The sequence below is a fragment of the Puntigrus tetrazona genome, chromosome 23 (genome assembly GCF_018831695.1).
Source record: "Puntigrus tetrazona isolate hp1 chromosome 23, ASM1883169v1, whole genome shotgun sequence".
Classification (NCBI taxonomy): domain Eukaryota; kingdom Metazoa; phylum Chordata; class Actinopteri; order Cypriniformes; family Cyprinidae; genus Puntigrus; species Puntigrus tetrazona.
Window position 1 is genome coordinate 18,045,332 of NC_056721.1, and position 26,980 is coordinate 18,072,311.

At 37.6% G+C, this 26,980-nt stretch overlaps 2 protein-coding genes across 2 annotated transcripts; both read right to left on the reverse strand.

Annotated features, from left to right (window-relative positions):
- Positions 1-594: 594 nt before the first annotated feature.
- On the reverse strand, positions 595-13,408 carry march9 (membrane-associated ring finger (C3HC4) 9). The gene is made up of 4 exons (XM_043223966.1): positions 11,796-13,408; positions 2,471-2,626; positions 2,152-2,344; positions 595-1,588 (listed from the first exon to the last, which is right to left on the reverse strand). Exons 1-4 carry the CDS (start codon positions 12,138-12,140, stop codon positions 1,254-1,256), a joined length of 1,029 nt encoding a protein of 342 aa, XP_043079901.1. The 5' UTR covers positions 12,141-13,408; the 3' UTR covers positions 595-1,253.
- Positions 13,409-19,938: 6,530 nt separating this feature from the next.
- tspan31 (tetraspanin 31) lies at positions 19,939-25,632 on the reverse strand. Its single transcript, XM_043225144.1, has 6 exons — positions 25,446-25,632; positions 23,565-23,732; positions 23,340-23,420; positions 23,100-23,240; positions 22,824-22,934; positions 19,939-21,716 (listed from the first exon to the last, which is right to left on the reverse strand). The coding sequence occupies exons 1-6, from the start codon at positions 25,506-25,508 to the stop codon at positions 21,642-21,644; spliced, it is 639 nt and encodes a 212-aa protein (XP_043081079.1). The 5' UTR covers positions 25,509-25,632; the 3' UTR covers positions 19,939-21,641.
- Between the last annotated feature and the right edge of the window lie 1,348 nt (positions 25,633-26,980).

The window sequence follows — 26,980 nt, forward strand, 5'->3', positions numbered from 1 at the left end:
TGTGTGTGTGAGATAATTAACAAATACAAATGTTACATGAGATCAACTTTTTCTTAAAGAGACAGTTAAATTGAAAAAAGTAAAATGTAGCACATGAGTTGCGTGGAAAAAAAATTTAGTGTCGTTTTTAGAGCGTGATTCTTTCTGATCAAAATAGACTTTCTTCAAAACATCTTTACGTTCAACAGATTGAATAGAAGAAAGAAATATGAGTTTGAAACAACATGAGTGAGAGATCGTTTGTGTGAACTACCTGCAATCTATATTTAAAAGAACTGGTAATTGTATGCGTTCGTGATAATAACACAGACTGAACCCGAAAACAAAAAAGAATATAATATGGATGGTTGGCTGCTTTTTGCACACTGATGCTAATCGGTCGTTCTTTTCAAATCGAGCTGCATTTGCGCATTATATGGTAAAAATGCTTGAAATTCAGTTTGTTTCCCCATTAAATGAAAGCGCTGTATGTGACGAGGCAAAGGTCACGCTCCAAAGCGCCGACAAAATAAGCGCTATAGGTGTGTTATCTGTAAGAGAAGGCCACTTAAACGAACAAAAGCCTGTGTGATGATGCATTTCACAAACAGCAGATGAATAGTAGTGTTTATTCAAACGAGCACCATTCTGAATAAAACAAATTCATCATGTCCATGTGTCGAGGAGGCATAAAACTCTACCCTCATGCAAAGGTCACTGTAAAATGTACAGGTATCTTTATTGCAGAGAAGATCAAATTCTTTTCAAACGTTTACGTCTTTTTGTTCTCTGTATAATCTTATTATGTCTTATTGCACCCTCCCCTTTGATATATTTTAGTATGTAACAATTCGTATCTCGTTTTTTCCCTGGTTATTGTGTCGTGATCGTTTGGTTATGGTTGGCTTTCTTGCTGCGTCAGAAGCATCCGTAAACATCATTTACAACGATAGGTCCACATGAGTCACCATATACATCACACGTCGGTGTTGCTCCATGTACCATTCTCCCTTAGAAAATCAAAACGTTTTTAAAAACCGCATCGATAAAAAAACAACACCAGCGAGGAAATCGAACTTAAAAATGCAATAGTGTGCTAGGATCATGAGAGAGTCTCGCCGATAGAAACGGCTGGCGCCAATGTCCCGTGCGCGCTCCTGTCTGTCCGAAACGTCGTCACCAAGGAAAAAAAAACGCGTTCGTCCTGGCATCGTGACGCCGTCTTTTGCAGGAGAAGGCAGAAAACGCGTCTTCTCTCGCTCCGGGGGGCGACCTCATACGGTCGTGACCCGCATGACCACCTCGCGGTTGGTGGCGGTGCCGAGCCGCGTGTCGCTGGGCCGCAGCTGGCTGAGGATGTGGAGGATGGTGTAACCGCAGTGGTGGTTGAGGATAGTCCTTAACCGCCGCACTCGCTGGCCCCCCCTGCTGCCGCTGGCCAGGCCGTGAGGGTTGCTGCGAGAGCCGCGGCCGCCCGCCTTGCTGCTGGAGCTCACCGGGTCTCCCAAGTCCTTCGACTTCTCATAGTTCAATACTTTCCACTGCTGGTTCACAGCCTGCCATCGCTTGAAGATTCTATACACCGATGAGCCCTCGTGGATTATAAGGCCTGTGAGGAATTAGAGATTAGCCGATGTTACCGATTCATATGTAAATATGCGGAAGCTCTCTTATGCTTTATAATAAGCTTCAAAATGTCAGCGCAATAGGTATCATGAGAAGTATCGATTCGTCTAGGTTGGTATTATTTTAAATTAGATGACATAAATAAATAACAGTTCATACATTGCAAGCAAACATCAGTGTGTTTTTTTGCACATATGCATTCATGCCTTCTAAGATCTGCAGGTGACCGGCTATTAGGTTGTTTTTAACCAGTGGCTTGGGTAAATGTTTAACCCTAGGTTAAATACAGTGCAGGGTTAACTGTTTAACCCTACTTTGTGGCTTGTAACCCAACCACTGGGTCAAAACAACTGGGTTTGTCCATATTTTACCCAGCACTGGTCTGCATTTAACCCACCATTTGTGTATATGTAAATGTTTGTATATTAGGGGTGTTATTCAAAATTCTAATCGTCTGGTTTATAATGCTAAAAGCAAGCCCATAGGATGTCGAAGAGAGGTCCTAAAGTAAAAAAAAGGATAAATCCACTTTGCTTTGTTTCTCACCTATGCACACAATGTCCATGAAGCCGTACATGCCGTAGCAGATCTGGAAGAGCAGGTCCTGGCGCTGCCACTTGGCAGACGGGCTGAGAGAAGACCACACCAGCCACGAGATACTGGCGATGAGGAAGAGTGAGCCCAGGATAATGGCGGCGATCTGCACCTTCTCAATCACCGTCAGAGAAATGGCCTGCCACTGATACACGCAACATTAAAAAACACGGTGAGTCGGCATCTTCTTGCTTTGCTCGTAGAAGTCTATAAATAGAGACCCTAGCCAGTGCTTTGGTCTGACCCAGATAGTTTGAGGCTGACGCTTTACCTGCAGCGGGTTCTTGGTGCTGATGGCCAGGACCTGGTACTTGAAGTAGCAGAGCTCACAGCTCCAGGAGCCTCTCTCGCTGATCCAGCGAATCAGACAGGGCTGGTGGGTGCAGCGCACGGAGCCGTCGCAGCGGCACGGGCTCAACAGCTCCCCCTGCAGGCGGGGACACAGACATCAAGAATCAAACATTGAAGACATTGAAAGTCATCTTCATTGACTTTCATCAAACATTCTCCGTCTATGAGACGGCCTCTTTTCTGCTGATATCTCCGAGGCTAGAGGAAGAAATATTATTAGCAAATAATATCGTAGTCTAAGCATTACAGTCAAACCCCGATCAATTATCAGCTTAATATTTGCTTTTGCTTGGAAATGTGTAAGTGAAATGATCTGGACATTTAGTTGTTATTATTACCATGTTATTGTCAACTAAATATCAAATATTTGAATGATTGGTCATAAAAAATATGAATATTAAGTGAAAAACGTGAACCTTAATACTTGAATGAAAATTAGAAATAGATAAATATTATTTTACATGTAAAAATTTATTTAAAAATTAAGTTCTATAGAAATATCAAATAAAAAGCTAATAAATATTACAAGTGCATAGAAAAATGACTAAAGTTAAAATGAAAAATAAAATACAAAACAAATTCAATATATATTTTTTTATTTTTAATTTTTTATTATATATATATATATATATATATATATATATATATATATTACATATTATATATAATTCTATAAAACCAATTTGCATCAAAAACACTCTCCACTTTTCAAAGATAACAGATTTGCAACAGACGAATGCAATATTTTGTGTCAGTAGAGTATCATATTTTATCTAAACAACAAAAAATATGTTCTGTAAAATAACTATAATGCAAAAAAGCATTTACAATGTCTCCAGAAAATATTTTTAATGTGCAAAATACAAACCTCTCACGCATGACATCACGCCTGTCGAAAACTATGTGCGTCCTGCTATCTTACAAACCATCTGTTTTTAAATCCACGACATTTGAATATCACAGCATCTATGTCTGTCAAAAGATAATGTGCATAATACACTGCAGTATTTACAATGGCCCAGGAAGTTGCACGCATTACCAGATGCTTTCACTACAACGTCTCTTTCTGAGGGGGAGGAGAAAATAGCAACCAGAGCAGCTTTAACATGCTGTCCGTCAGAAACCATAACATACCTAATACACAACATACGTGAGTATATTCTTCACTTAGTATATTTTTACTTCTCGGTTGTTTAAAAGCGATTACTACATTTTAATAACATTGTGTGTCAATGCATTGATTCCTAGAGAAAACCAAAGGACAATTAAATTAACTGGACTTAAGTTCTCAAGTTCTCCTGTTTATAATGATATACGGCACTTTACGCTGACTGCTAAAATGTGTCTTAAAGTGAAAAAAAATTAAAATAAAAAAAACATGCAGGTGTTTTAGGTGCCCCAAAAATGTTTAAGTATTTAAGGGTTAAATACCCCTTTTTACATTTTAGATATCCACCTTTTTTCTGATGCAAAAATGGACGCCGCCATTTGTAAATTTTAAGGGTATAGAGCTTCCGGTCCCATACAAAACACTTCATTTTGCTGCTTGATATTGAAAATTGGTGTGTCCATGTTATTTGAATGCATTATCTTAAATATGAGCACACTGGTGTCTAGTACGGTTTTACCGTTTAATGCACGTTGTTATTTTCTTCGCCATTTCCATAGACGTACACCTACATATATCTGTGGTTATTTTCCTATAGCGTCTAACGAAGCGGAAGCCTCCTTCCTCAAGAGAAAGGCATTGTTGAAAAAAATGACCTGTTTATTCCTGCATGTGCCCAACAAAACCATTTCCTTGCTATTTGATTTCTCGCAGCGCTACCTAACACAGATGTCGGTTCCAGAGCCTCATCCAGCAAGATCTCTGAAAGCGTCTACGGGCATCGCCATCCTGTGACATCTGTTGTCATCGAGAGCTGGGCCGTGGGTAAGAACACACACCTCAATACCCATTCGTGACCTGATGCTGTCACACACACACACACGTTGTGGCTGAGTTGATTTACGTAAATGAGACATTACTCATGAACCCATCCGCCGTTACAAGCGCTAAATCGATCAGGCACACAGCGGGCTTCATGCGGACTGATGAGCGTGTGTGGATCTGAAGAGTGTGCAGTTAAAAGACGGGTGACTTATTCTGTCCTCTGCTGCTCCAGACACTCAATCAATACACTCCTCTGAAAGTCCTGCAGCGCTGCAGGTACAGCATTTGAGAGGTTTCACTGGAAATGCGCCGGCCCTTGTGTTCTGACGCTATGGTGCATTCTGTGGTTGCTTGGCTGTGGTCAACAAAAATAAAGCTTTAATGGCCACATATATATATATATATATATATATATATATATATATATATATATATATATATATATATATATATATATACAGACACACACACACACACACATATATATATACACACATATATGTGTATATATATCTATATATTAATATCTATCTATCTATCTATCTATCTATCTATATCTATATATCTATATATATATATATATATATATATATATATATATATATATATATATATATATATATATATATATATATATATATATATATATATATACTGTTTTAATGTGGGTAATCAAAGGTCCTACATGACAAAATATTTATTTTAGGTAAACTACCCCTTAAGACAGCCATAAATATTAATATTATAATTGTGCTATTGTTTTGAAATTATTAAATATTATTTTAGAAAATTACATTTTTATTTTATTTGAAAATATTATAATATATTTAGAATTACTTATGATTACTTATGCATTATATGTCATTTATGATTTAATTATGTTATTATATATTATTTAAATGTCATTACAATCACAAAACCTTGGGCCAAACAGACTTATGCAGACTTACAAACAAGTACAAAAAAATAGAGCTTAATTTAAAAAAACACACAATTTCAATTACAAAATAAATAAATAAATAAATAAATTCCAAAATATTTTATTTTGGTAAATATGTAAATATGTATAAAAATAACATCAACATTTATCATTGCCGTTGCTATAGTAGTAGTACTAGTAAGTGAAAATATAATAAATATTACTATTGTAATTGTGCAGCCTTACAAACAATCAGAAACGTTGCAGTTCCCCAATCTTGCAACCCTAAGTATATTGCTATCCAAGATAGTTTAATACTCAAGGTTAGAGGTTTATTCTTATCCTTAACCTTAAGTAGGCTACGAGCACGAACCACCAATAACACAACCTCCGCCACTGTGCTTGATATATTTAGTGGGAAACCATGAATCAACTAACATTACAGATGTAACGCAGCATTTCCAGAGCTGCCAAGAGAACATTCAATAGATAGAATGTGAATAACAAGCCGAGTATAAAGAACAGGATGTCCAACTGAGGGGCAGAGATACAGAACTGGAAGATTGATGTAATCTTTAGAGAAAGACTGCAAACAAAAGAAACACTGAATGCCTTCAGAAGAGCTCAAGTACTGCGGCATAAAAGAAGAGAAAAGAGGAAAGCAATCTCTGGTCATTAATTGCATCGATTCGTTAACTGTGGTACCGGCGTGTCTAAATGCGGTTTTGAGGTGTGACTAGAATGAGAACCGCTTTAAGTTTAATAATCACTATTGATTCTGAGGAGAAACGCAGATTTATAGTGCGTTCATCTCAGTTTGTGTGAATAAACACAGAAACGGGCCGCTAAAGAGATCAGAAAAGTAGTCAAATGCAAACAGCGGGAGTCCATGAAAATCTGGGATGTTTTTATATTTACTAAAATGAAATTATCACTATATGTGAATCTAAAATGTAATAATAATATTAATAATAACAATAATAATAATAATAATAATAATAATAATAATAATAGAATTTAAACATTTAAATTTAGTTAAATAATACGTAATATTTTATATGACTATCAAACATGATGTAGTAATTAATTTAAACGGTTTTAAGATACTATCACTGTTGATTCTGAGGAGAAACAGATTTATATATTTTTATATATACTGTAATCAATCAAGATTATATCATAGATAGATAGATAGATTTTTTTATTAAATGAAAATGTATTAAAATGTAATTAAATAAAACCTATTAAATATATAAATATCAAATAATTAAATTTATGAATTTAAATAAAAATATTTTATATTTAAGCATTTAAATAATCTTTAAATTCCTATTAATAATGTTAATAATAACTGTTTTATGCTTAATAATCAATATTCATCTGAAACAGGAATAAAAATTATAAATAACCACTTAATTTATTTTTAAATTACAAAAAAATAATAATTATTTGTTATAATCAATTAATTCCAATTTATTAAATAATAAAATACATCAAATAATGCAAAATCATATTAAACAACAGATTAATTTGAATAACAACAATATTGCTATATTAATAATAATAGTTTTCATTGTAATAAAATCATTTTATACATTGTATGAAGTTTGGAGGACTAAGAAGTCATTGAATAAGAAGAATTACAGATTCGGTATTATTTGTAGGTCACTAGTCACTATTTAATTGCATTCGTCACAGTTCTTTGTAACACAAAAGGATTTTTCTGCTTCCATTAAAGCATAAAGATCTGGAACCGTGCTGGAGAAGATGATCATCAGGTTTTAGTTTTAGCTTTGTGTTGCTGTCATTAAAGCTGTCGTTTCGATTCAGAGTCAAATGAAAGAACATAAAGCAGAAGCATTTTCACCTTTGACCCGCACTGTACTTGCCCTGTGCATTTCCCGTCCGCTTCTCCAGTACAGTGGACATCACGAGTCTGTCCGATCTGATCAATGTGAGCGTTACGATAAGTGGACCTGGATGAGTCATACCGTGCTTTAAAGTACAGCCTGTCCTCCTCCCGTTGTTTCAGAGCATCTAGCTGTTATCCGAGATCCAAGGCCAGATTTTGTTCAGCTGAAATCAAACATCGGCAACAGAAGCTCTCTCTACGTCTGTAATTAGCGCTCGAGTCATTCTCTGCGCATGGTAATTGTTCACAAAAAGCTTGGTTCTGTGTGTGAAAAGAGACACGGCAGATCACTCTTTGGCGCTAAAGCCAAATATATATAAAGAAAAACTCAGCTTAATCTGATTAAAGCTTGCATCCAGAACAAGCGCATCAAAACAAATCAGTTTTACATGTTCCATGAGCCCTGACAGATCAGAAAGCTGACTAATGAGGACTGATATCCCATCTCCCCCTTCAGCACGCCACTCACATTTAAAAACAACGAGGTCTATAATTGCATTGTCATCCATCTATATACTGTGTCTTTGAAACGTGATTCATCAAAATGCAGGCAATCAGCTGAACCGTAAATAGTGACTAATCGCTCTGGATGACAAGCGAATACATAGCAGAGTTATTAGAGTTCGTTAAAACTAATATTTTGGTGCTTAAAACAAACATGAATCGAAACAAAATAATATAGGCTATGAAAAAACACCCAACATGAAATCATTGTGAGGCCAGGTTGTGAGTCAATTGCTTGAGTCGTAAATGGTGACTAATCGCTGCCAAAAACAACTGTGGTCTGGGACTCGTTACCAATAGAGTTCAATAGAAATTAGTTAGCTCACAGTGCTTTTGGGAGACGCAGCTAAACAGTTATTAGAGTTATTACAGTTAACTAAAACTAAAACCACGCATTTTTGTTACTTAAAAAAAATTACATTCAGTTTAAATTAAATATAAAATCTCAAAAAATACATATTTATATATTATTCACTTTTAACTGCAACTTAAATAATTATATAGATATATTAAAATAAAAATGATAAAAATTACACAAAGTCACAGACAAGCTAAATTAATAGAACTGTAACCAAAATCTTAAATAAAAAACGTTGAACTACAATGATAGGTGTGACATGAAATAAATTCTTATATTCTCAAAATTATATCCAAAACAGAATAAGGCACTGGTAAAATATCTATATTATAAAATAATGAAATATTTCAATTAAGTAAAACAAAACTATGCGTAAGTATTAGAATTAGGGGTGGGCGATATAGCCTCTAAATGTACAAAAATATTTACAAATATTTACGATAATGATATTTATGACGATATACAAAAAAATATGGAACAGCAGCTGGCTTTTCTTGGTGATTGCAGCTGGCAGGCAGCGGCATTTATTAGTGCACAATGAAGGACATTTTCTATCCTTTTCTAATGAGCTACCTAATTCAATTATCATAAAAATCTATTATCATAAGGTGGCAGAAGCCGCATTATAGTGAACAAGTGGTGACCGGTATTGGGCAAGTTACTTAAAAAAAGTAACTGGTCACTCTCACTAAAGTAACCGATTACCATGGAAAGTATCTATTGTGTTTCTTAAAAAAAATAACTTGATTGCCTCCGATATTAAATGTTGAAATGGACACGACATGGAATAAATTATTGCTTGTAAATATTGTACACTAATGCAAAACATTTTAAAATACTTATTTAACTGACATTATACCAAAAGAGCCCGATTTAACTTTAAATGAATCATTAGTAAACTAATATTTTGTGGCCACTTTTGAGACCCCCTTCTTGAATTAGGCTCACAAATAAATGCAAGGGAATTGCTTTACAACGTTAGACGATATTTAAAAAAAAAAATCTATACTTTAAAATTAAAGTATAGAAAGGAGTCCAGTGTAACTCTGGAGTCCAGAGCGACTCAAAATATCCTAATTTGTGCTTTGCATCAAACCATACATGTGTTGTAATGACACGAGAGTGAGGAAACTACAAAACGCTAATGTGCAGGTGGACCATCCCTTTAATTCTGCCGAGTGTTGCAGTTACGACGTCCACCAGCGGGGGCTCTTCTTCTAAATGGTTCATTTACGAAATTCCGATTAAACCGCGCGATTAACGAAGATCTGCGAATCAATATCCCAGCTACGAATGACAGACGTTAAAATGCGCTGAAAGCAAACGCCGCACGTCTTCGTTCCAGCGGCTGCTCTCCTCCCGTCTGTCCAGCACTTTCATCAGCTCATTAAACCGTTTACCTGAGAGGCAGGTTTACGCTGAAATGCATCTCGAGCCGAAAACAGACACCGAGGCCGACATAATCAGATGGACTGCCAGATGGATTGTGTTGGTACATGGCTAACATCTTTCCATATTAGCCGATGTCTACGGCTAACTTGCAGCAGACGAGCTTTACAGGTTTCGCACATCTGTTGTTTCTCAGCTTGGCTGCTGACCAAACATCCATCCCCGTGTTCCGCCTTTACCGTACAAACACTAATTTATCCGCGAGGATCTGATTACACTAATATAGACGCTCAGTTCGCGAGCGGGTCATCCATCGCGAGACGAACAGCAGCTATTTTGCCGCTTAATATTTTGACAATTGAGACGTCAGCTGCGTTGCCTGTTATTTCGATGTTGTGATCTTCCCGAGCCTTGTTTTTTCCTAACATTCGAGTCTTCCGGACCATCTAAATCCGGCTCCTGGCCTGCGCGCAGCCTTTGCATTGCAAATGAATCTGCTTCGGGCTGCCCTGGGCTTTAACGTCCACACCAGGACCTTTACATTTCCATACAGAACATCGTCGAGATGTCTAGTGCTCATAAAAAAGCAATAGAGAGGTTAATTGGGTGGCCATATTGAGCCTGTAAATCGACAGTCTCCAATGGCATACCTGTAAACCCATCAGAAGAGAAATGCATTATTAGTCTACATGCTGCCGCCGGTCTTTGTTCCAGATGGCGTGGCGGTGAGCTAAACACGCTGCCAATACTTCCCAAACAATCTCTGCTCATTTGTGCAAAATTAAGGCTCACTTAATATGTTTAACATTTACAGTAACCGAGCAACGCTAGAGAACGATGCCTTATGTAGAACTAAACAAAATGCATATAACGTTATGCTGTGTTCATGTAATATATATGATATATAATAAATAATTTATCTAATCATACTACATGAATAACTTCCTTTTATTTTTTATTATTAGTGTATATATTATCATTTATTATTATCATTTATTTTTAGTCACTTTTTGGTGTTCATGCAAGTGTTTTTACATATATAAGTACTAAATAATATATAGCAATAATATATAATAATATTGTACTGAGCTATCGACAATTATGCATTGTTGTTCATAGTATTATTATTATTAGCAATCACATTTTATAATTCACTATTCAGCGTATATATACAAATAAGTACTGATAATATTATTGGACAACATGTACATATCGCCTGTTAATTTTATGGAGCCGTTAACATTTAGGCATTGCTGTTTTACAAAAGTATTATTATTATAATCATTACTACATTTCATATTAGTAATCAGATTCCAGTCAAAAATAGTTTTGGTTAGCACAAACACATTGCATAATTATTATTCTGTATATAGTATTATTAGTAGGTATTGGTTTATTGATATCCACATTTCAATGTTGATGTAAGTGTATTTCCATAAATACCACTGAAACAAAATGTACGTAGCGTATAGTTTTGAAACCGTTTATAAAGATGTATTTACAATGATGTACAGTAATCATTTCAATGTCCGTGCATTTAAATATGTACAAAAATATTACTGGACAACGTGTATTTATTGCGTAACTATTTCGCGGAGCTGTTTACAATTATGCATTACTGCTATTTTTAAAATGAGCCACAATTCAGTGTTCATATCAAGTTGTATTGGCGTTAAAAAGCTGAGCAACGCTAATGAACAGCATGTACTTTGTTGAGCTGAACGTACTGTAGTACTTCACTACAGCAACAATAACAAGCAGCATGTGCAACATGGCCACTGCACTGTAATCCACCGCATTTAAAATGGGAAATGTGACCCTGGACCACAAAACCAGTCATACATAGCACGGGTAGATAGCCAACAATAATGGTATCCTTTTATGACAAGAAATAATTAGGATAACAAGACCATGTTCCATGCTTTGTCAATTATCTACTGTAAATATATTAAAACCTCATTTTTTTGTAGTAATATGCATTGCTAATAACTTCATCTGGACAACTTTAAAAGCGATTTTCTCAATATTTAGACCCTCAGGTTTTCAAATAGTACCTCAGCCAAATATCGCCCTATCCCAACGAACCGCACACCAACGCAAAGCTTATCTATCCGGCTTTCGGATGACCCTCATCACCGGTAACGTGCTCCAGAGTCACAAAAAAGAAAAGAAGAAAACGCGCACATGCCTTGTTCTAGGCGCTCGCGCATGTGACACGGCGTTTGTTTACCTGCTCGGGCCCTTGGAAGCAGATCCGACACTGAGGCGTTCTCATGCCGCTGCCCGTGCTGCTGGTGAGGCTGACCGCGTCCAGGCCCGCCTGCAGTTTGGGGTCTTTCTCCTCGAACGCCAGGCTCCTGGGCCTGGGGTCGCTCCCGTAGTACTCTTCCTCGTCGTCGCGGCTGGAGCAGTCCACGAAGGGCGGCCATCCGCAGCCGCCCATCCCGAGCCCCCTCATGCTGCTGTTGGGTCGTCTGCTCGGCTCTGCGTCACTGTCGGAGCGTCTAGAACCGGATCGCATAAAAACCAGCACCTTCAGTTCGTTAAAAAACATGCGGATCCGGTTCTTGAACATCTTTGACTACATGTGTATGTCGTATGGCTGAAGTGAATTTTTGAATTTTTTTTTTTTTTACGAAAGGAGTATTGATTTATATATATATATATACGAATATTATTATGCTTGATAATTATTATTGTTGTTGTTTTTATATAGCGTTAGTGTTTTTTACGCATTATTGTTTTTATTAGTATTATTTGATTTATTATTGATCCCGTTAGGCCTATTATTAATATTTCATTCGGCAGAAACGCAGTTGCTACCCTGAAGTCTCAGAGGAAAGTGTCCAAACCAAAGGTAATTGGTCAGAAAATCTCCAGGCTTGTTATTTTCCGTCTGATGGCATGTATGTGCCTGTTAGGGCCGATGTTGTTTCTCTGATACAATCATCGCTGGCCGCGAGGATGACAATAATAAGACTACGGTATTGCGATGAATAGCCAACAATGCATTGTTTCCAGGTCTAAAGAGATGCGATTTTCACAAACTCCCAGCAATCCACAGCCTGGACGCGCGGATGAGAGACAGGGAAGATGCAAAATGGCATTTCAGAGCATCGCTGCCACACACAGTCATCGTCGGGTGGGGGGGGGGATCCTTCAGCATAAAAACATAATCCAAAAGAGCTGAAAGCTGGATTCGGGCGCAATCCTATAGTTTTGTTTATTGTTCATCAGAGGCGTCATGACGAAGCTTTCACATCATTTCCTTGTGCATCTTCCCATCGACATATTCCGACGCCACCTCCCATCCCAAACGCAGAGTTTAGAACAATCCATTAGGTTGGTGCTTCAAAAACGGCAATAACGACGGCGGGCATCGGATGAAGAGCTGGGGGGGGAAACGCCAGCATCTTGTCTCCATTTGAAGTTCACCATCACCATCCCCCTCCCGGGCCGATATGGTTCCTCGCCACGTTCAAAGGAAGATGGAGCTTCCAGAAGGGAAAAAATAAAAAGGCGCCGCGCTTAGGTTCGCCTATTTTCCTCCTCCGCGGGGTGCGATGGCGGTCGGTCGGAGCGGCTGATGCCGTGGATCGTAATGTGATGGGGATGCTGATGCTGCTCCCCTCTGATTCATCCTCGAAATGGACGTTCTGCCGTGCGCATCAACACACGGCCCTTGTTTCCAAGGCGCGCTCTCGCCCAATCAAAATGATTCATTTACAAACGTCTCGCTGCCGTGCGCGCCCCCTGCTCCGTTCTCCTTTGGGAGATTCCAAGTGTATGCTGGATTTCGACGGGCGCCGCTGTCCGAGGTGCTGATCTCTCGTCGTGACGTTTCCTCTGCGTGTCAGCGGGACGCGGCGGGAAATATAAACGTGACCCCGGACCGCAAAACCAGTCATAAGCAGATTGCATGGCTCCAAATGATCCGTTTTCCCTTTATGTCAAAAATCTCCTGGATATTAAGTAGAGAGCGTGTTCCATAAAGATAGTTTTCTACAGTTATCGCATTGCTGAATATGCATTGCTAAGTGCTTTAAGGGGAGACGCTACCGGTTTTTGTCAAAGTTTTAGGATTTTTTTGGTTTTTCATAAAGACGAAAAACATAGGCGTTTTTTTATAGCCCTTTATGTATTTGTGTCAATGGACTTCGGTTACAATATATGTTTTTAAAGGCTCGAAATTCTCCCAAACGTCATATTTGTAGTAGAAATAAAGGTGCTTCGCAACACCATAGATGAACTTTTTGTCTAACGGTTCCATAAAGAACCTGTTTCTGTTTCACAAAAGGTTCTTAGTGGCGAAGAAAGGTTCGTTGGATTATAAATAGAAAGATGCTAAGAAAGAGATGGTTCTTTATGGAGCCAAAAAAATGGTTCTTATGGGATTTCTGTGAAGAACCTTTATTTTTAAGTGTATATCCTGAAGGGATTTGTTTTCATATCACTTGCTTATAACATGTTATTCCCCACGAAACTGTGAAAATATATTGTTTTGTTTATAAGTATTTTCTGAATTATCGAGTGACAAAAAAATAAGACATTTTCTCTGCAAATACGTTTGACTCTTATATGTCCAAAGAAATGCACAAAACATTGAAATTGACTTCAGTGATTTTTATACTAAAAATGTATGCAGATGTATGCATAGTTAAACCTTGTTATATAAAACTTGTAATGCAAAATACGTTTTTTTTACCCTATTCACCTGCAGTGTCTCGATTTTCTTTCTTTTTTTGCACCCTCGAATTGCCGCTTTTTAAATAGCTGCATATCAGCCAAACATTGCCCTTTTGTCCTAACCAAGCATACGTCAATGAAAAGCTTATTTATTCATCTTTCAGATGACTGACCCGTGCGGTCCAGAGTCACAAATGAGTCGGTTCACGGGTCAGTTCTGCTACTCGGCACCTCTTGAACTCTGCGACGCAAAGCAGAAGCACATTTGCGAAGATTACACCATATTTTCAAGCTCAGGCAGCTGTACATTTTGCCTATTGAAATGTGATGTTCTGCATAACAGGTCTGACCCATATAACGACGCATTCACGGCTTTAGCTGACGGGTCAGCGCTCTAATGCAGTTTATTGATTGAGATTCTTGTCAATTTCTGCCTTACCAGGGCGGCTCTAAAAATTGATCTTTCACACCCGGCCATCGCGTTTATTGCACACTGTGTTAAGTAGTTAGGACCTGGAGGAATGAAGTGACAATTGTTTCTTTCATTACCGCTTACCTGATGTACCACTGATACTGATACAAATTTACAACTCGCTCTAAAAAGGTACATGGACACTTCATGTTAAATAAAGTACACCGAGACGTGGCGTTTCTGGAAAAAAAAGAAACAAATAATGGTGGATAAATACCAACCAGTCAGTTAAAAAAAGAAAAATACAAAACCTGTGCTAAGTGGAAAAGCTGATAAATAGATGGAATCCAATATTGGGTAATAATACAAAAATAATAAGACATTTTGAAGCTATTGTTTTGACAAGGAAAACATTGTGGATATAAAATATCTCTAAAAAGTACAAATATGTCATTTTTTTTAGGGAAAGCTGTTAGACTTTGTGTGATCTGAGTTATAGTCCAATCCAATAATATTAAGTAACATTTTTTATTCAGGGATCATCTCTGAGGGTTATAATAATAATGATTTAAAGTGATGATTCACCCCCCCCAAAAAAATTAAAAAATTGCTCACCCTTATGTCATTCCAAACCCGTATGACTTTCTTTCTTCTGTAGAGCACACGATACTTTCTGATGGCGTTGTACATAAACACACTCTTACGTAACTTTGATCAATCCTCTACAGTTATAATGGACAGTGAGTCAGATCCTGGTTGGCTATGAGCTGTCAAAAACGATCCTCTCTGGAAGTACAGATCAATCTCTAACAAATCATTACGTACACGTCGCTGATTCATTGTTATGGCATGACTATACCGCACAGAGGCATATAGTGTGTCCGTTCTGCCTAGCAATAATTGAACTTTTACAAAGCGAGTGGACACTCGTACCCACAAACACTTCCTGGGAAACATTTATATGATAATATTTTAATACCTTACGCTCAACATATAAACAGACGCTCAAGAAACAATGCAAACAACTGAACCATTACTGAAAAAGAGGTGCAGTGTGTTGATTTATTATTATTATTATTATTATTATTATTATTATTATCAATTATATGGTAAAATAAAATGAAAAAAATAAATAAAAAATATCTACAATAGTCTTAAATTAAAGTAATAGAGTAAAAACAGTAATATTGTAAAATACAACAATTTAAAATAACTTTTCTATTTGACTATATTAAAAACTGTATCACATTTTGTTCAGGAATATTTTAGAAATAAAAAACAGCATTTATTTTTATTGCCGCTTTTTTAGTAAATTTAATGCATCCATGCTGAATGAAAGTATTAATTTCTTTACCAAAAAAAAAAAACAAAAACAGAAATCAGCCACTTACTTCTAAATTTGATCTATCCAATCAACTTGCACTTTACACAGATCATCTACATTTGCTTTGATCATCATGTATTCACCTTCATGTCGCTTGAAACTCCTATGACTTTTCTCTGTGGAACACAAACAGTTATTATCATAACATCAAAGCTTCTCTTATACGTACAATGAAAATGCATCGTGATCACTGTCGGGTTCAGCTGTGCTTGGTTTAAAAAGCATCACGTTCAAACAAGATGCGAGCCCCTTGCATGCTAAATAAAAAGCCAATATACCACAACACAAGCTCTAAGACTTACTTTCTTCTATAACGTATTTCTTTCTTAGAAACGCACACCTTTTCACTTTACAAGAAGTTAACCGATGGACTGGGGTGGAGTGGTGTGTAATGTTTTTAATCGGCTTTTTGGACTGACGGCCCCCATTCACTGTAAATGAAGCAAATTTCTTCAAATCTGTTCCAACGCTCTCAGAAATAAAAGGTACAAAAGCTGTCGCTGGGGCTGTGCTTTTTCAAAAAAGTACATTTTTGTACCTGAAGGGTCCATAATAGTACTTACAAGTGTACACATTTAAACCTAAAAGGTGCAAAAGCATTAAAAAGGTACCGTGTTTTGTACTATACTATACATCTTGGACTGAATTTTCAGCAGATATTCATTTTTGGGGGGCAAACTATTTCTTTAAAAGCTCTAGAGTCGGCTTCTCAGCTTCGTCTTTTCCAAACAGGTCATCTGATGCTGACCGATTGGACTGTATGGTGTGTTTCCCACAGACAGTCCGGCCGGTCCGTCTTCATTCCCACTAACAACATGCATCTAGTCCGTTCCATTATTCATGCCAGTATTGACCCGCTTGTCTCCCCGTTCTGATGGGAGAGATCACTCTTCCCGTTTGTCCGACCGGATCACAATCGGCTCCATTATCTGTCCTCATCAGCCTCGGCCAGCAAACACGGCATTCGTCACAGCCGATAACACCTCATAGGTCAGGATGCGGAGAGAGAGAGAGACGTTGCATGCCTCGCGCTTCTACATTTAAGCCTTCGCTGAGGCTGCTTCTCCGAAATCTTACAGACCTTTTGCTATATCGGTCTCCAGACAGGTGGTCAGACCGGTTTGTGCATATGGGCGCTCGTGGAAAGGAGCGAGAACTGGCAAATGTCCCAAACATGGCGTCCAAGTGTGCTGACAGGATGGGGTTTTGCTTTGCTGAGCGCGTCCAAAATCCTGTTGACCGGAAATTCAAGGAAACCAGACACCTTACAGTGCACATTTTACTTACATAAGCAGCCGGCGGCACAGAAAGAGGGGGCCTTCAAGAAATGAAGTGGTAACATACAGTAACGTTATTGAAAATAAAATATTTAAAATAACAGATAAGCTCAAAAGACGATACATTTCGCATTGCATCTTACAGGTTCTTCCGTTTTAAGTTGAGCTGATGTGTTTAGCCGTGAAGTGCTTTCAGCTGTGAACCATTCTATCTATTTGTTGCGGCCACTGGCAACAATTATTGATGCACTGAAGCTCATCACTGCAAACGTGGTGATAACTTGCAAATGATAATGTCGTAAGATGCAGCTCAGAGATTCAACAAGTACAGAAAGGCATTATACGAAGGGTGCTATTTTATGCTTGCCTTCATAAAAGCAATAGAATGGAGTATATGCTGTGAAGACAGTTGCTTCCTGTAATTATTCACAGTATAGCACATCCTTATTTTATCTTCAATTTTGTTCGATATATATTCAGTTTTTGTATAAACTGTATGAACCAGTGATATTTTGACATTGTATAATAAGCATTTTTCCCCATTTAATTCAGCTTTTATTTTTATATTTCCTGTTTGCTGTAAATTTAAGTTGAAATAATTCTGTTCTGCGTTCTTGTGATTTTTACTTCAGGCTCTGAGGTCATGCACAACTTCTGATTTTGTATGAATTGGTGCAACTTCAGCATTTATTAATCATTTGAATTAGCTTTCACTTGTTTGCTTCCAATTTACTTTAAACGTTAATTTAAATTTTTGCAATTTTGTCTTGTGCATTTATCATTTTACTTATTTCCGGTGTTCATTTTGAGGGTTTTACGTTGTGATTTTGTATGAACCAGTGGCATTTTAGCATTTATTACTAAATATTTTGATTATTTATATTATAAAAGATTTTACTCCAATTCATTTTGTAGTATTTTTTTTTTACTTTTTTTTAAATACATTTTTAATTTAATCTCACTTTAGTTTTGATCTAATATTTATGTACTTATTTTATTTCAGCAATTTATTCAGAAGACCGTTTTAATAGTTTTCGTGAACGATAACCAGATATATGTTTGAATTATGGATTATAAACACCATACAGACACCGAATAAGCTCTAAAAAAGCAAATCATTTACCTTTTGACCAGGCTTTGCTTTTCATTTTTGTAGTTGTTGTTCCAGTGGGCACCACTAGGGGGCAGTGCACTTTGAGGTACAGAGACACTACCCTAAAACCAACACAAAGACTTCTCCCATTATATAAAACACTATAAGCATAGGTGCAACATAAATAAGGAGAAACACAGCACAAATCTTATTGTTGAGGCTGGAAGTGAAAGTGGAGTGAACAGATCTTTTACCTCTGAGAGACATTATAACAGCAAATTTACCCTTACAGCAACCTAACACAGTGTTTGTATCTCACTAGGGGAACATTTTGTAAGATAACATTGTTTACAGTGGAATATTTTTTCAGACCTAGTATGAATCATTTTACACACTCCTACAATCCTACACGAGCTGCATAATCTAAATATAACAGCCTAGTGTAAATTGTTTACAGGGAAAAAAAAAAACACCTCAACGCTGAATACAAAAGGAAGGGAAAAAAAAACTCAAATCTTTTTTTAGGATTATCCTCATGTCACAATGGATTATTGGTTATGAAAATAAAAACGCTGTACCGCCAGTGCGTATAAACTCAGTATGAAGTATAACACCTGCTGTTTTCTGTGATTTGCAGAAAAAATAATGACAACAAATAACAGTTAGCTTTAATATTCTAATACAGTGGCTGTCAAGTGATATGACCTATTTTGGGGGGAAAAAACAAGGCTAATTGCAAATAAAAAAAGCCACAATGCGCATAATTGTGTACATGTAAAATAAATGCAAATAAACAGGTCTATTAACGTTTAAAATGTAAAAGAAACACTTCCCATATCTTTCGATGATGATGATGATGATGTTGTTAAAGGGTGTGTGTCCCATCAAACTCTGTTTATCTTCACTTTGTAGAAGCAGGACAAATTAGAAAAGCTGAACAAAATGCCCTGGTTCTCAAAAGCCACAATAAAATTTTGCATGGTAAAAAACAAAAACAAAAAAAAAAACTGACTTTAAAGGAACAGTTCACCCAAAAATAAAAAAATTGATGAAAGTGTACTCATCCTCAGGCCATCCATGATGTAAACAAGTTTGGAGCCTCTTCAGTGAATGGGTGCCGTCAGAATCAGAGTCGAAACAGCTTGATCTGCGCCTATTTCTCACCTGATTCAGATAAGGACATTTTTTCAATAGAAGGCAATATTATAGATAGCCAAATTAACGAAGGATGAGTTTCTTACAAATATGCAGCACTTCACAATATGTTAATTGACGGATTGGCGTGGATTACCTGTACGTTATTGTGTTTTTATCAGCTGTTTGGACTCTCATTATGATGGCACCCATTCGCTGCAGAGGATCCAAAAGGTGAGCATGATAAATCAACTCATCTTGGATGGCCTGAGGGCTAATTTTAAACTATTCCTTTAAATTTAGCTCGATGCTGTGAGGGTCACCGCTTGACGTTAAATGTAAATGTGTTGAAGGAAAACCAGTTAAAAAAAAAAAGGATTTCACAGGTATTGATCTAAGAATATTTAATTGGAAAAGTCAGTTTCAAAAATACAAGGCAAATCCAGGGAAAATGGTGCTTACAGCTCACCGAGTCGGGTACTGCGGCAATAAATAACTACTATAGCACAGACATTGATTTCACCTCTTCAAAATCCATCAGTGAAACACACTCATAATACCATGACCAAGTGAAGCAGAACACATTTAAGCTGTACTGAGTGATGGTTCAGTGTTCCCATTTTCTCAGTCACGTGGGGCAGAAACTAAAGCAGTTAAGACTGTGAGTATTAGCCTGTATGTTCCACTATTAATATGAATAAACAAATTAACACATAACACGGGAACATGGAATTAACATATGTGTGTGCACAAAAGGTCATTACAAATGATCTATCCTCTACAATAACAATGATCAACATTGCAAAAAACTCACACTTTAATGGCAACTTAACACTATTAGCACAAAACAAGAAGAAAAAAAAAAATCATAAGCGCAATGACAAAAAAAACCAAGAGGTTTGGCAAAACACAAAATAAGAAGGATTTAACTGAAATGGCCCGGTATTCAGTGCTAAAAATATGGACCTGGTGCCGTTAGTACTAGTACTTATAAAATAGCTGAAAAGAAGCGATGCATGATTGCAAATGATAAAAACCGCAAGTTAGTGCATGAGTACCTGGTTTAAACCAACTGAGTAAATGGCACACCGAGATTATTTCAACAAACATCCACACACACACAAAAAAAAAAAAAAAAAAAAAAAAAAATCATAAGATATTAAAATACAAAATCCATGAGTAATACTAAGCTTTAGAGGAAATGGAGAACTTAAGAAGTCCAGTGAGAATAGCGAGACCCGGCTGAGACGGGAGGATCTCTGTGGTTTAAATAAGGATGGAAAAGATTCGCTGAACATCAACCCTGTCGCGGTAAAGACTATGTACAACAGCAGTCCATCGGCGGGGGAAATCCTCCCATTCACATGGCTCAGTTACACAAATGTTTTTAAATATTCACGCTCTACGTCTAATTCCTAAACTAATGTCCCATAGGCCGGACCAGTCACCTCATCGAGACGGACTTCATATAGCATTGCACAAAACACAGGCATGTTTCAGGTCTGCGCTCGTTCGGAGTGCACCTGACGTGATTTTCCTGGGAGATACGTGACAGAGTAGTTCACCTTGACTAACCGATACTAAACATTACCATAGTTTATGCGGGGTTAACTTTCCGTTACACTGAAACTACAGGGACTATTTGGGCACATCATACCTGGTTGTGTGTACATAAGTGAGTGTGTCACGAGAAACTGAGGCTATGAACATGCAGACATCGATGACTTTACATTGCAGATTTTCGGTTTGCATACAGAAAACAGGAAGAGTTTCTCACATCAAGGATGGGGGAAGTGCCGGAACGAGCATCCTATCATACATGATACCTCCTCCTGCTGGTTTAAATTAGCCCTCTGCAGACCTTGTGTGGAAAATGGGTCAGATCTATCGCTAAAATAGATGTGTTTGCATGTGCGTTCGTATCTAGTGTGATCCAGGTGTGTAGATGGGAGTTTGTTGCGGGGATCAGTGGTCGTGTTCTGCGTTTAATGCTTTAAATGTCTCTTGGTGCGCTCCATTCGACCTGTGCAAAGGGGAACTGGAATAGCTGGACTACACTAAACATAGTTCAGGACAGACGGTCTGAGAGACTATAAGAATGCACTGGGGTTCGCTCTCGGGTCCTTTTGGTTCCTGTAGCGCATGGCCAGCCAAACTCCTAAGATCTGAGAAAAAGGAGAGCAATATTGATTAGAAACACAAGGCTGGAGTAAAGTTATGCGTGTTCAAAAACAGTAAAACAATTAACAAAATGCTCACTTGCATACAGACATGGTTGACAGCCGGTAAATGGTAAAACTGACATTTTATTACTATAAAATAATTGTATTATTTCATATTCCATTTTATTTGGAACTAGTAGTGTTATCAAACTTATTTTACTTAAATCAGTGCAATAATATTATCGTCACATTTATTTTTTTTATAGTTACATTTAATGGTTCGCATCAAATGCAGTGTGAGGACCAAACTAATTCTCCTAAGTGCTCTTATATCCACCCCTAACAGCTAGAGGGAAAAAAAACATGTCCAAGTGCTGAAGTAATGACAAAATGAACATGGCATCAATGCATGGCTTAATTATATGTAAACAATAAGAGGTCAATGTTCAATATTAAATAAAAAAATCTCTAGTAATAGTAATAATAAATTGCAATATTACATTCAAAATTAATGTATTTTGCTAGATGAATAAAACAAATTTAAACAAAGGATAAAAGGCTAAAGGCTAAAACCTTTTCTTATATAAAGATAAATTAAAAAACGAATAAAAATAGAAAGCACAGAACAAAAAGACTAGTTAGTAAAGCTAATTCAATACATTCAATTTCAATAAGAACGCACTTAACTCCTGAAGAACGTCACTCAATATAAAATTCTACTAATGTACAGTCTAACGTCTGTATATTTCCAACAACATTGAATGTGGTTAATACAATCAGATTTTACAAAAATAACTACTTTAAAATGAAATCTTACCAAGAATATTTTTTGTTAAAATTATGTCATGTACTTGTTGAGTATGTGGAATATTATTTGACACTTTTATAATCAATTACGCACCTAACCGAAGAGCAAATGAGCTCTAAATGTGAAAACTATACTTTATATGCATTTCATCCTTCTGACGAGGGGTCAGATTCTTAACTGTGATTTATAGTAGCTATTCTAGCTATGATTCTCTAACAGACCAATCCTCAGCTTGTTATGCCAGGCCTCGAAAGTTAGTTACCACCAATTAGTTCTACTGTTCACATGTGACCTGAACTAACCTCTGTAAAGCTGAAAAAGAGGCCGACTCCTCCGAGGATCTTCAAAGCCTCTGATGAATGTTGGAGCATCTTTTCACCACAAGTGAGGCAGAGCTTATTTTTTAGGCATGGCTGCAGGGAAAGAAAACATGGTGTTCGTCTCTCATTTTTAACCCAGCATCCATTATCTGTCATAATGAGATGCAAACGTTCTATTCATTCATAACTACTTTATCGGTTCAATAATATGTTAAAAAGCCAAAGTAAAGCAAAAAAGGCACAATTATGTATTCTTACAGAATCGCAGAGGGGTAAGTCTCCTGCAAACACTGCCTGGCTCTGCGAATTGTTGAACAGGCCACAGCAGTCCAGCTTCTTCTCAAGGCTGATTCTTGTGTCGTTACTCATTATTCCCCAGGATGAGTTCAGCAGCTTCTCCTGTTTTGGTAACGTGACGAGACAATTACCAGGAATCATACTCAGACACTTGTGCAACAACAACAACAACAAGAGTGCTTTAAAGTTCATTAGGATTACCTGTTGACCCTGGTTCATGGCCAGACAAGAACAGGAAACTCCAAACTGGAAGAGGAACACAATGAAGAGAATGACCATGTACTGGAAAAAAGAAGCTATGGTCAAGGACTTCACAACATTCAGAAGGGAGAATTTTGACTTTTTGAATTTAGAATTTTTGGTTTTATGGGCATTGAACTACAAAAGGAAAAAAAAACAGGCAGTACAAAAGCTTTTAAAGGATACAAAGAAAAGCATGACTTGGTGATGATGGACGGCTCCAATGAGTCCTACAATGGCGATCAGCAGTAGAAAGAAGCCCACGGCAATGACGCCGCCGATGATGTGGATGCTGGAGACAATGCCAAAGCCTTTTCCCCATGCTGCTACCACAATCAACAGGAGACCCACCAGCTGAGGGCAAAAAGAAAAGAGCATTTGGAAACGTGTCACAATCCTACGGTATGGTAATGAAAACGCTAAACTGTGCTTAAAGTCAACATGAAATGGCATTCGCAGATTTCCAGTTTTTAAAAACGCACTCTTTAGCTGCAGTGCGCGGAAGCGAAATAATATTGCCTTCACGATAGGTTATGCGAAGCGAGATCACACAGGATGCAGATTTGCAAATACTTTTTGACATGGCACATTATAAACGGCCATCAATGGAAAAAGATGCCTTTTTGTCCCTAGATGGTGTAGTAACTACCAACAGTCCATGGCCTCCACATGACCAACAGAATAACAAGATGAATGTTGCATTGATGAATCGTTCACAAAAAGTAAATGGGGCTAATTTAATTTCATGTTGACTTTAAGGCGAGGGCTACGGTTGTCAAAACTATGGAAATTTTGCTACGCTTAAAGACGACTGCTTTACATTCTCGTTTAAACTCATTACTACTACTCTAACGGAGGCAAGAAGCACAACTCACAAGCTGTCATTTCTACAAGCTAAACCGTGACTAGGGTCAATCTACAGTTTAAGGGTTTGTCTGGAATCTATATAACTCAAAGCAAAGGGCAGCAGGATGAAGATTGTAGGTCCAGAGAGCAACATGTGTCTCAACATAACCTTACCGAACAGCATTACTGATAGGGGCGGCATGTCACCGGTCAAACCCAAAGCCGGCCGAACAATGTCCACACAGTTCCTCCCTAAATGCCAGCATGAGGGGTATGATTACAGCATTACGGAGAACGTCGTGAACCAGAACCAAACAGAACACGCCACAGTGGGGTCTGAATGATCATAACCCTGACTTTTCCATTCGAAATCCGTATTTAATCAACGTTTTTAAGTACACAAATAATAAACGCAGTCCATGTGGGCAACCCTCTTTACCTTTAAGGGTTTTAACCTTTGGGTTACTAGCACGGATCTTTAACCACTAGACTACGCCACCCAAAGTCATGTAGCAACACACTTCATTTACAGCTCTGCCTGAGCGCAAAGTCCTTTATTTTTGGCTAAGTGTGACTGTGACACCATGATTTTTAACCCAGTATTGTCATCACGCGTGTGAGTCATAAGCATTATGGAAGTATGATCAGCGACTCTTCTGTATGCATCATAATATAGCGTGCGTACTAACTCAACCATATTTGACTAGATTTATCCGTTTTGACATGAACACGCATAAAAAAAGGTGCCATATGTACTTGTGTAATACGTATGTATCCGTGTATATTTATTCCTAGATAAAAAGAGTAAATGAAGACTGATTGCACAAACATAGGGGCGGTTATGCAACACCGGATGGCGAAACATAATTTAAACGAACCGTCAACAAACAAAGTAAACCAATATTAGTATTAACACTTAAAGCCGATCTTTTCATTCCTGAATGAAAATGAAACTAGAAGGTTTTGTTTAACTAGTAACTTACCGCCTAAGATAAGCAGCTAGCTGATTCATCTAATGATAGCAATAAAACAAAGACCTCACCTACGACCTAACAACAGACACCTTTATATTAAATATAAATACATTAAAATATTAATAACGCGCCTTACATTTAGTACACATTGTGAAATAAGGTGAACGAACTGTTTCAAGCATTTATACCGGATTAGCCGCTGCTAACGGGCTAGCTGAGCTATAGTGTTCATGTATGCGCGACTCACCATATAAACTACATTTAGCGAACAGAGGGCGTTTTTCGAGCACGTAAATCCTCCGCAAACCATGTTGACTCTTCAGGCATTTACCGGTGAGACGAAACGATGTGCTACAGATGTTGTTTTCGCTGCTGTGAGTAGGCTAGACGCCGTTCTTCTTCTCTTGTGGCGAGAGGTGGCGACGTTCGAATCTTTCGAATCTTTTCTATGAATCAACAAAACCAGCCTGATCCGAATCTTAGTTTATAGGGCAGGATGCAAACACGTTTTAGACTAATTTTAATTTTAGCAATTTCTATTTTTTTCCTTTAAGAAGGATCAGAATAAACATTTGGTTACATAAAAACTTAAAACTGAATTAATTGCTCCTTAGATAACTGCTCGTTGGTCAGACTAGTTATTAAAGACACACTGTCTTAACATAGAGGTTAGGTTTATGCAACTGGAGTCTAAATGTAATATTTCACCGCTGAATGCCAATGTAAATTATATTTTGGTTCTAAATAACTACATTTTAATGTCTGAATCGTGGCAGCAACAAACTGAACTAATACACCTGAGATGACTATTAACTACTCTTGCATCTAAAACCGAAACAAAAACAATAAACAGACATGTGTTCATGCATAAAGAAACGTTTCTAAAAGATGCACGCCTGAACGTCAAGGGACTGCGTGATGACGCAAGCAGGTCATGAAATAAAGGAATTGGTGAATCGTTTTGATTGATTCTTTGACCAGAACAGTTCGAAAGAACCGAGTCGCGGAAATCGTTGCCCATCTCTATGGCTGACGTCAATCGCAACCGCATACCCTCTAGCGGCAGAACTTTTTCTCACGTGCTTCGCTTGTAATACACGCGATTCGACACTAGGAGAGAGAGAAAGCCATAATCTTGGCCGTGCACATTTTCGTTGACATAAAACCTACCTTACGAAAAACATACAAATAACAACAGGCACGTCCAAAATATTACATCGAAAAAAAATACGCATACGAGCACAGAGGTGGCTTCTCTTTCTTATATTCATATAAATACAGTATAATAATATATGCAATATATTTATAAATATAATCGTCATTCCTTGTCCTCTCGCGATAGCAAACGCCTCTGCCAATTATAGCACACGCGCATTATTATAATGCAACGAGTTCGCTGTTAATTATCTCACAGAAGCCATACTCATTTTAAAACCTTAAGGATCTTAAAGAGAGGGGACGGTTTCACTGTAAATTTACCCACCTGTCCGCAAACAGGCATGCTTCGTGAAAGTGGATTTAACGTGAATTTGTTTATAACGCTTCGGGACATCACTATGGTTATTAAGGTGATAATAACAGGGCTCTGATTTAATGATTACAGTAAACAGCGCGCCTTGTTGACTGATATTTAAACCAGCGCTGAAGCGAAGCTTGCGTGCTGCTCGAGCCTCATTGGCTGAATAGAGTAGCAACAAATCACGTCACGCCTCAGCCCCGCCCTCTGTCGTCACGGGCGTGTGAGACGCGAGATGCTGCATTGAGGGCTGATGATAAAGACAA

What these genes read in the sequence shown, in the direction of transcription:
- tspan31 (XM_043225144.1), bottom strand. Translation starts at nt 25,508, where the DNA reads ATGGTTTGCGGAGGATTTACGTGCTCGAAAAACGCCCTCTGTTCGCTA. An exon ending in ACCAAGTCATGCTTTTCTTT is followed by an intron (nt 23,421 to 23,564) that starts GTATCCTTTAAA and finishes TCTTTTTTCCAG; the next exon opens with TACATGGTCATTCTCTTCAT. An exon ending in CCATGAACCAGGGTCAACAG is followed by an intron (nt 23,241 to 23,339) that starts GTAATCCTAATG and finishes TTACCAAAACAG; the next exon opens with GAGAAGCTGCTGAACTCATC.
- march9 (XM_043223966.1), bottom strand. Translation starts at nt 12,140, where the DNA reads ATGTTCAAGAACCGGATCCGCATGTTTTTTAACGAACTGAAGGTGCTG. An exon ending in GCTTCCAAGGGCCCGAGCAG is followed by an intron (nt 2,627 to 11,795) that starts GTAAACAAACGC and finishes CCCCGCCTGCAG; the next exon opens with GGGGAGCTGTTGAGCCCGTG. An exon ending in GCACCAAGAACCCGCTGCAG is followed by an intron (nt 2,345 to 2,470) that starts GTAAAGCGTCAG and finishes TGCGTGTATCAG; the next exon opens with TGGCAGGCCATTTCTCTGAC.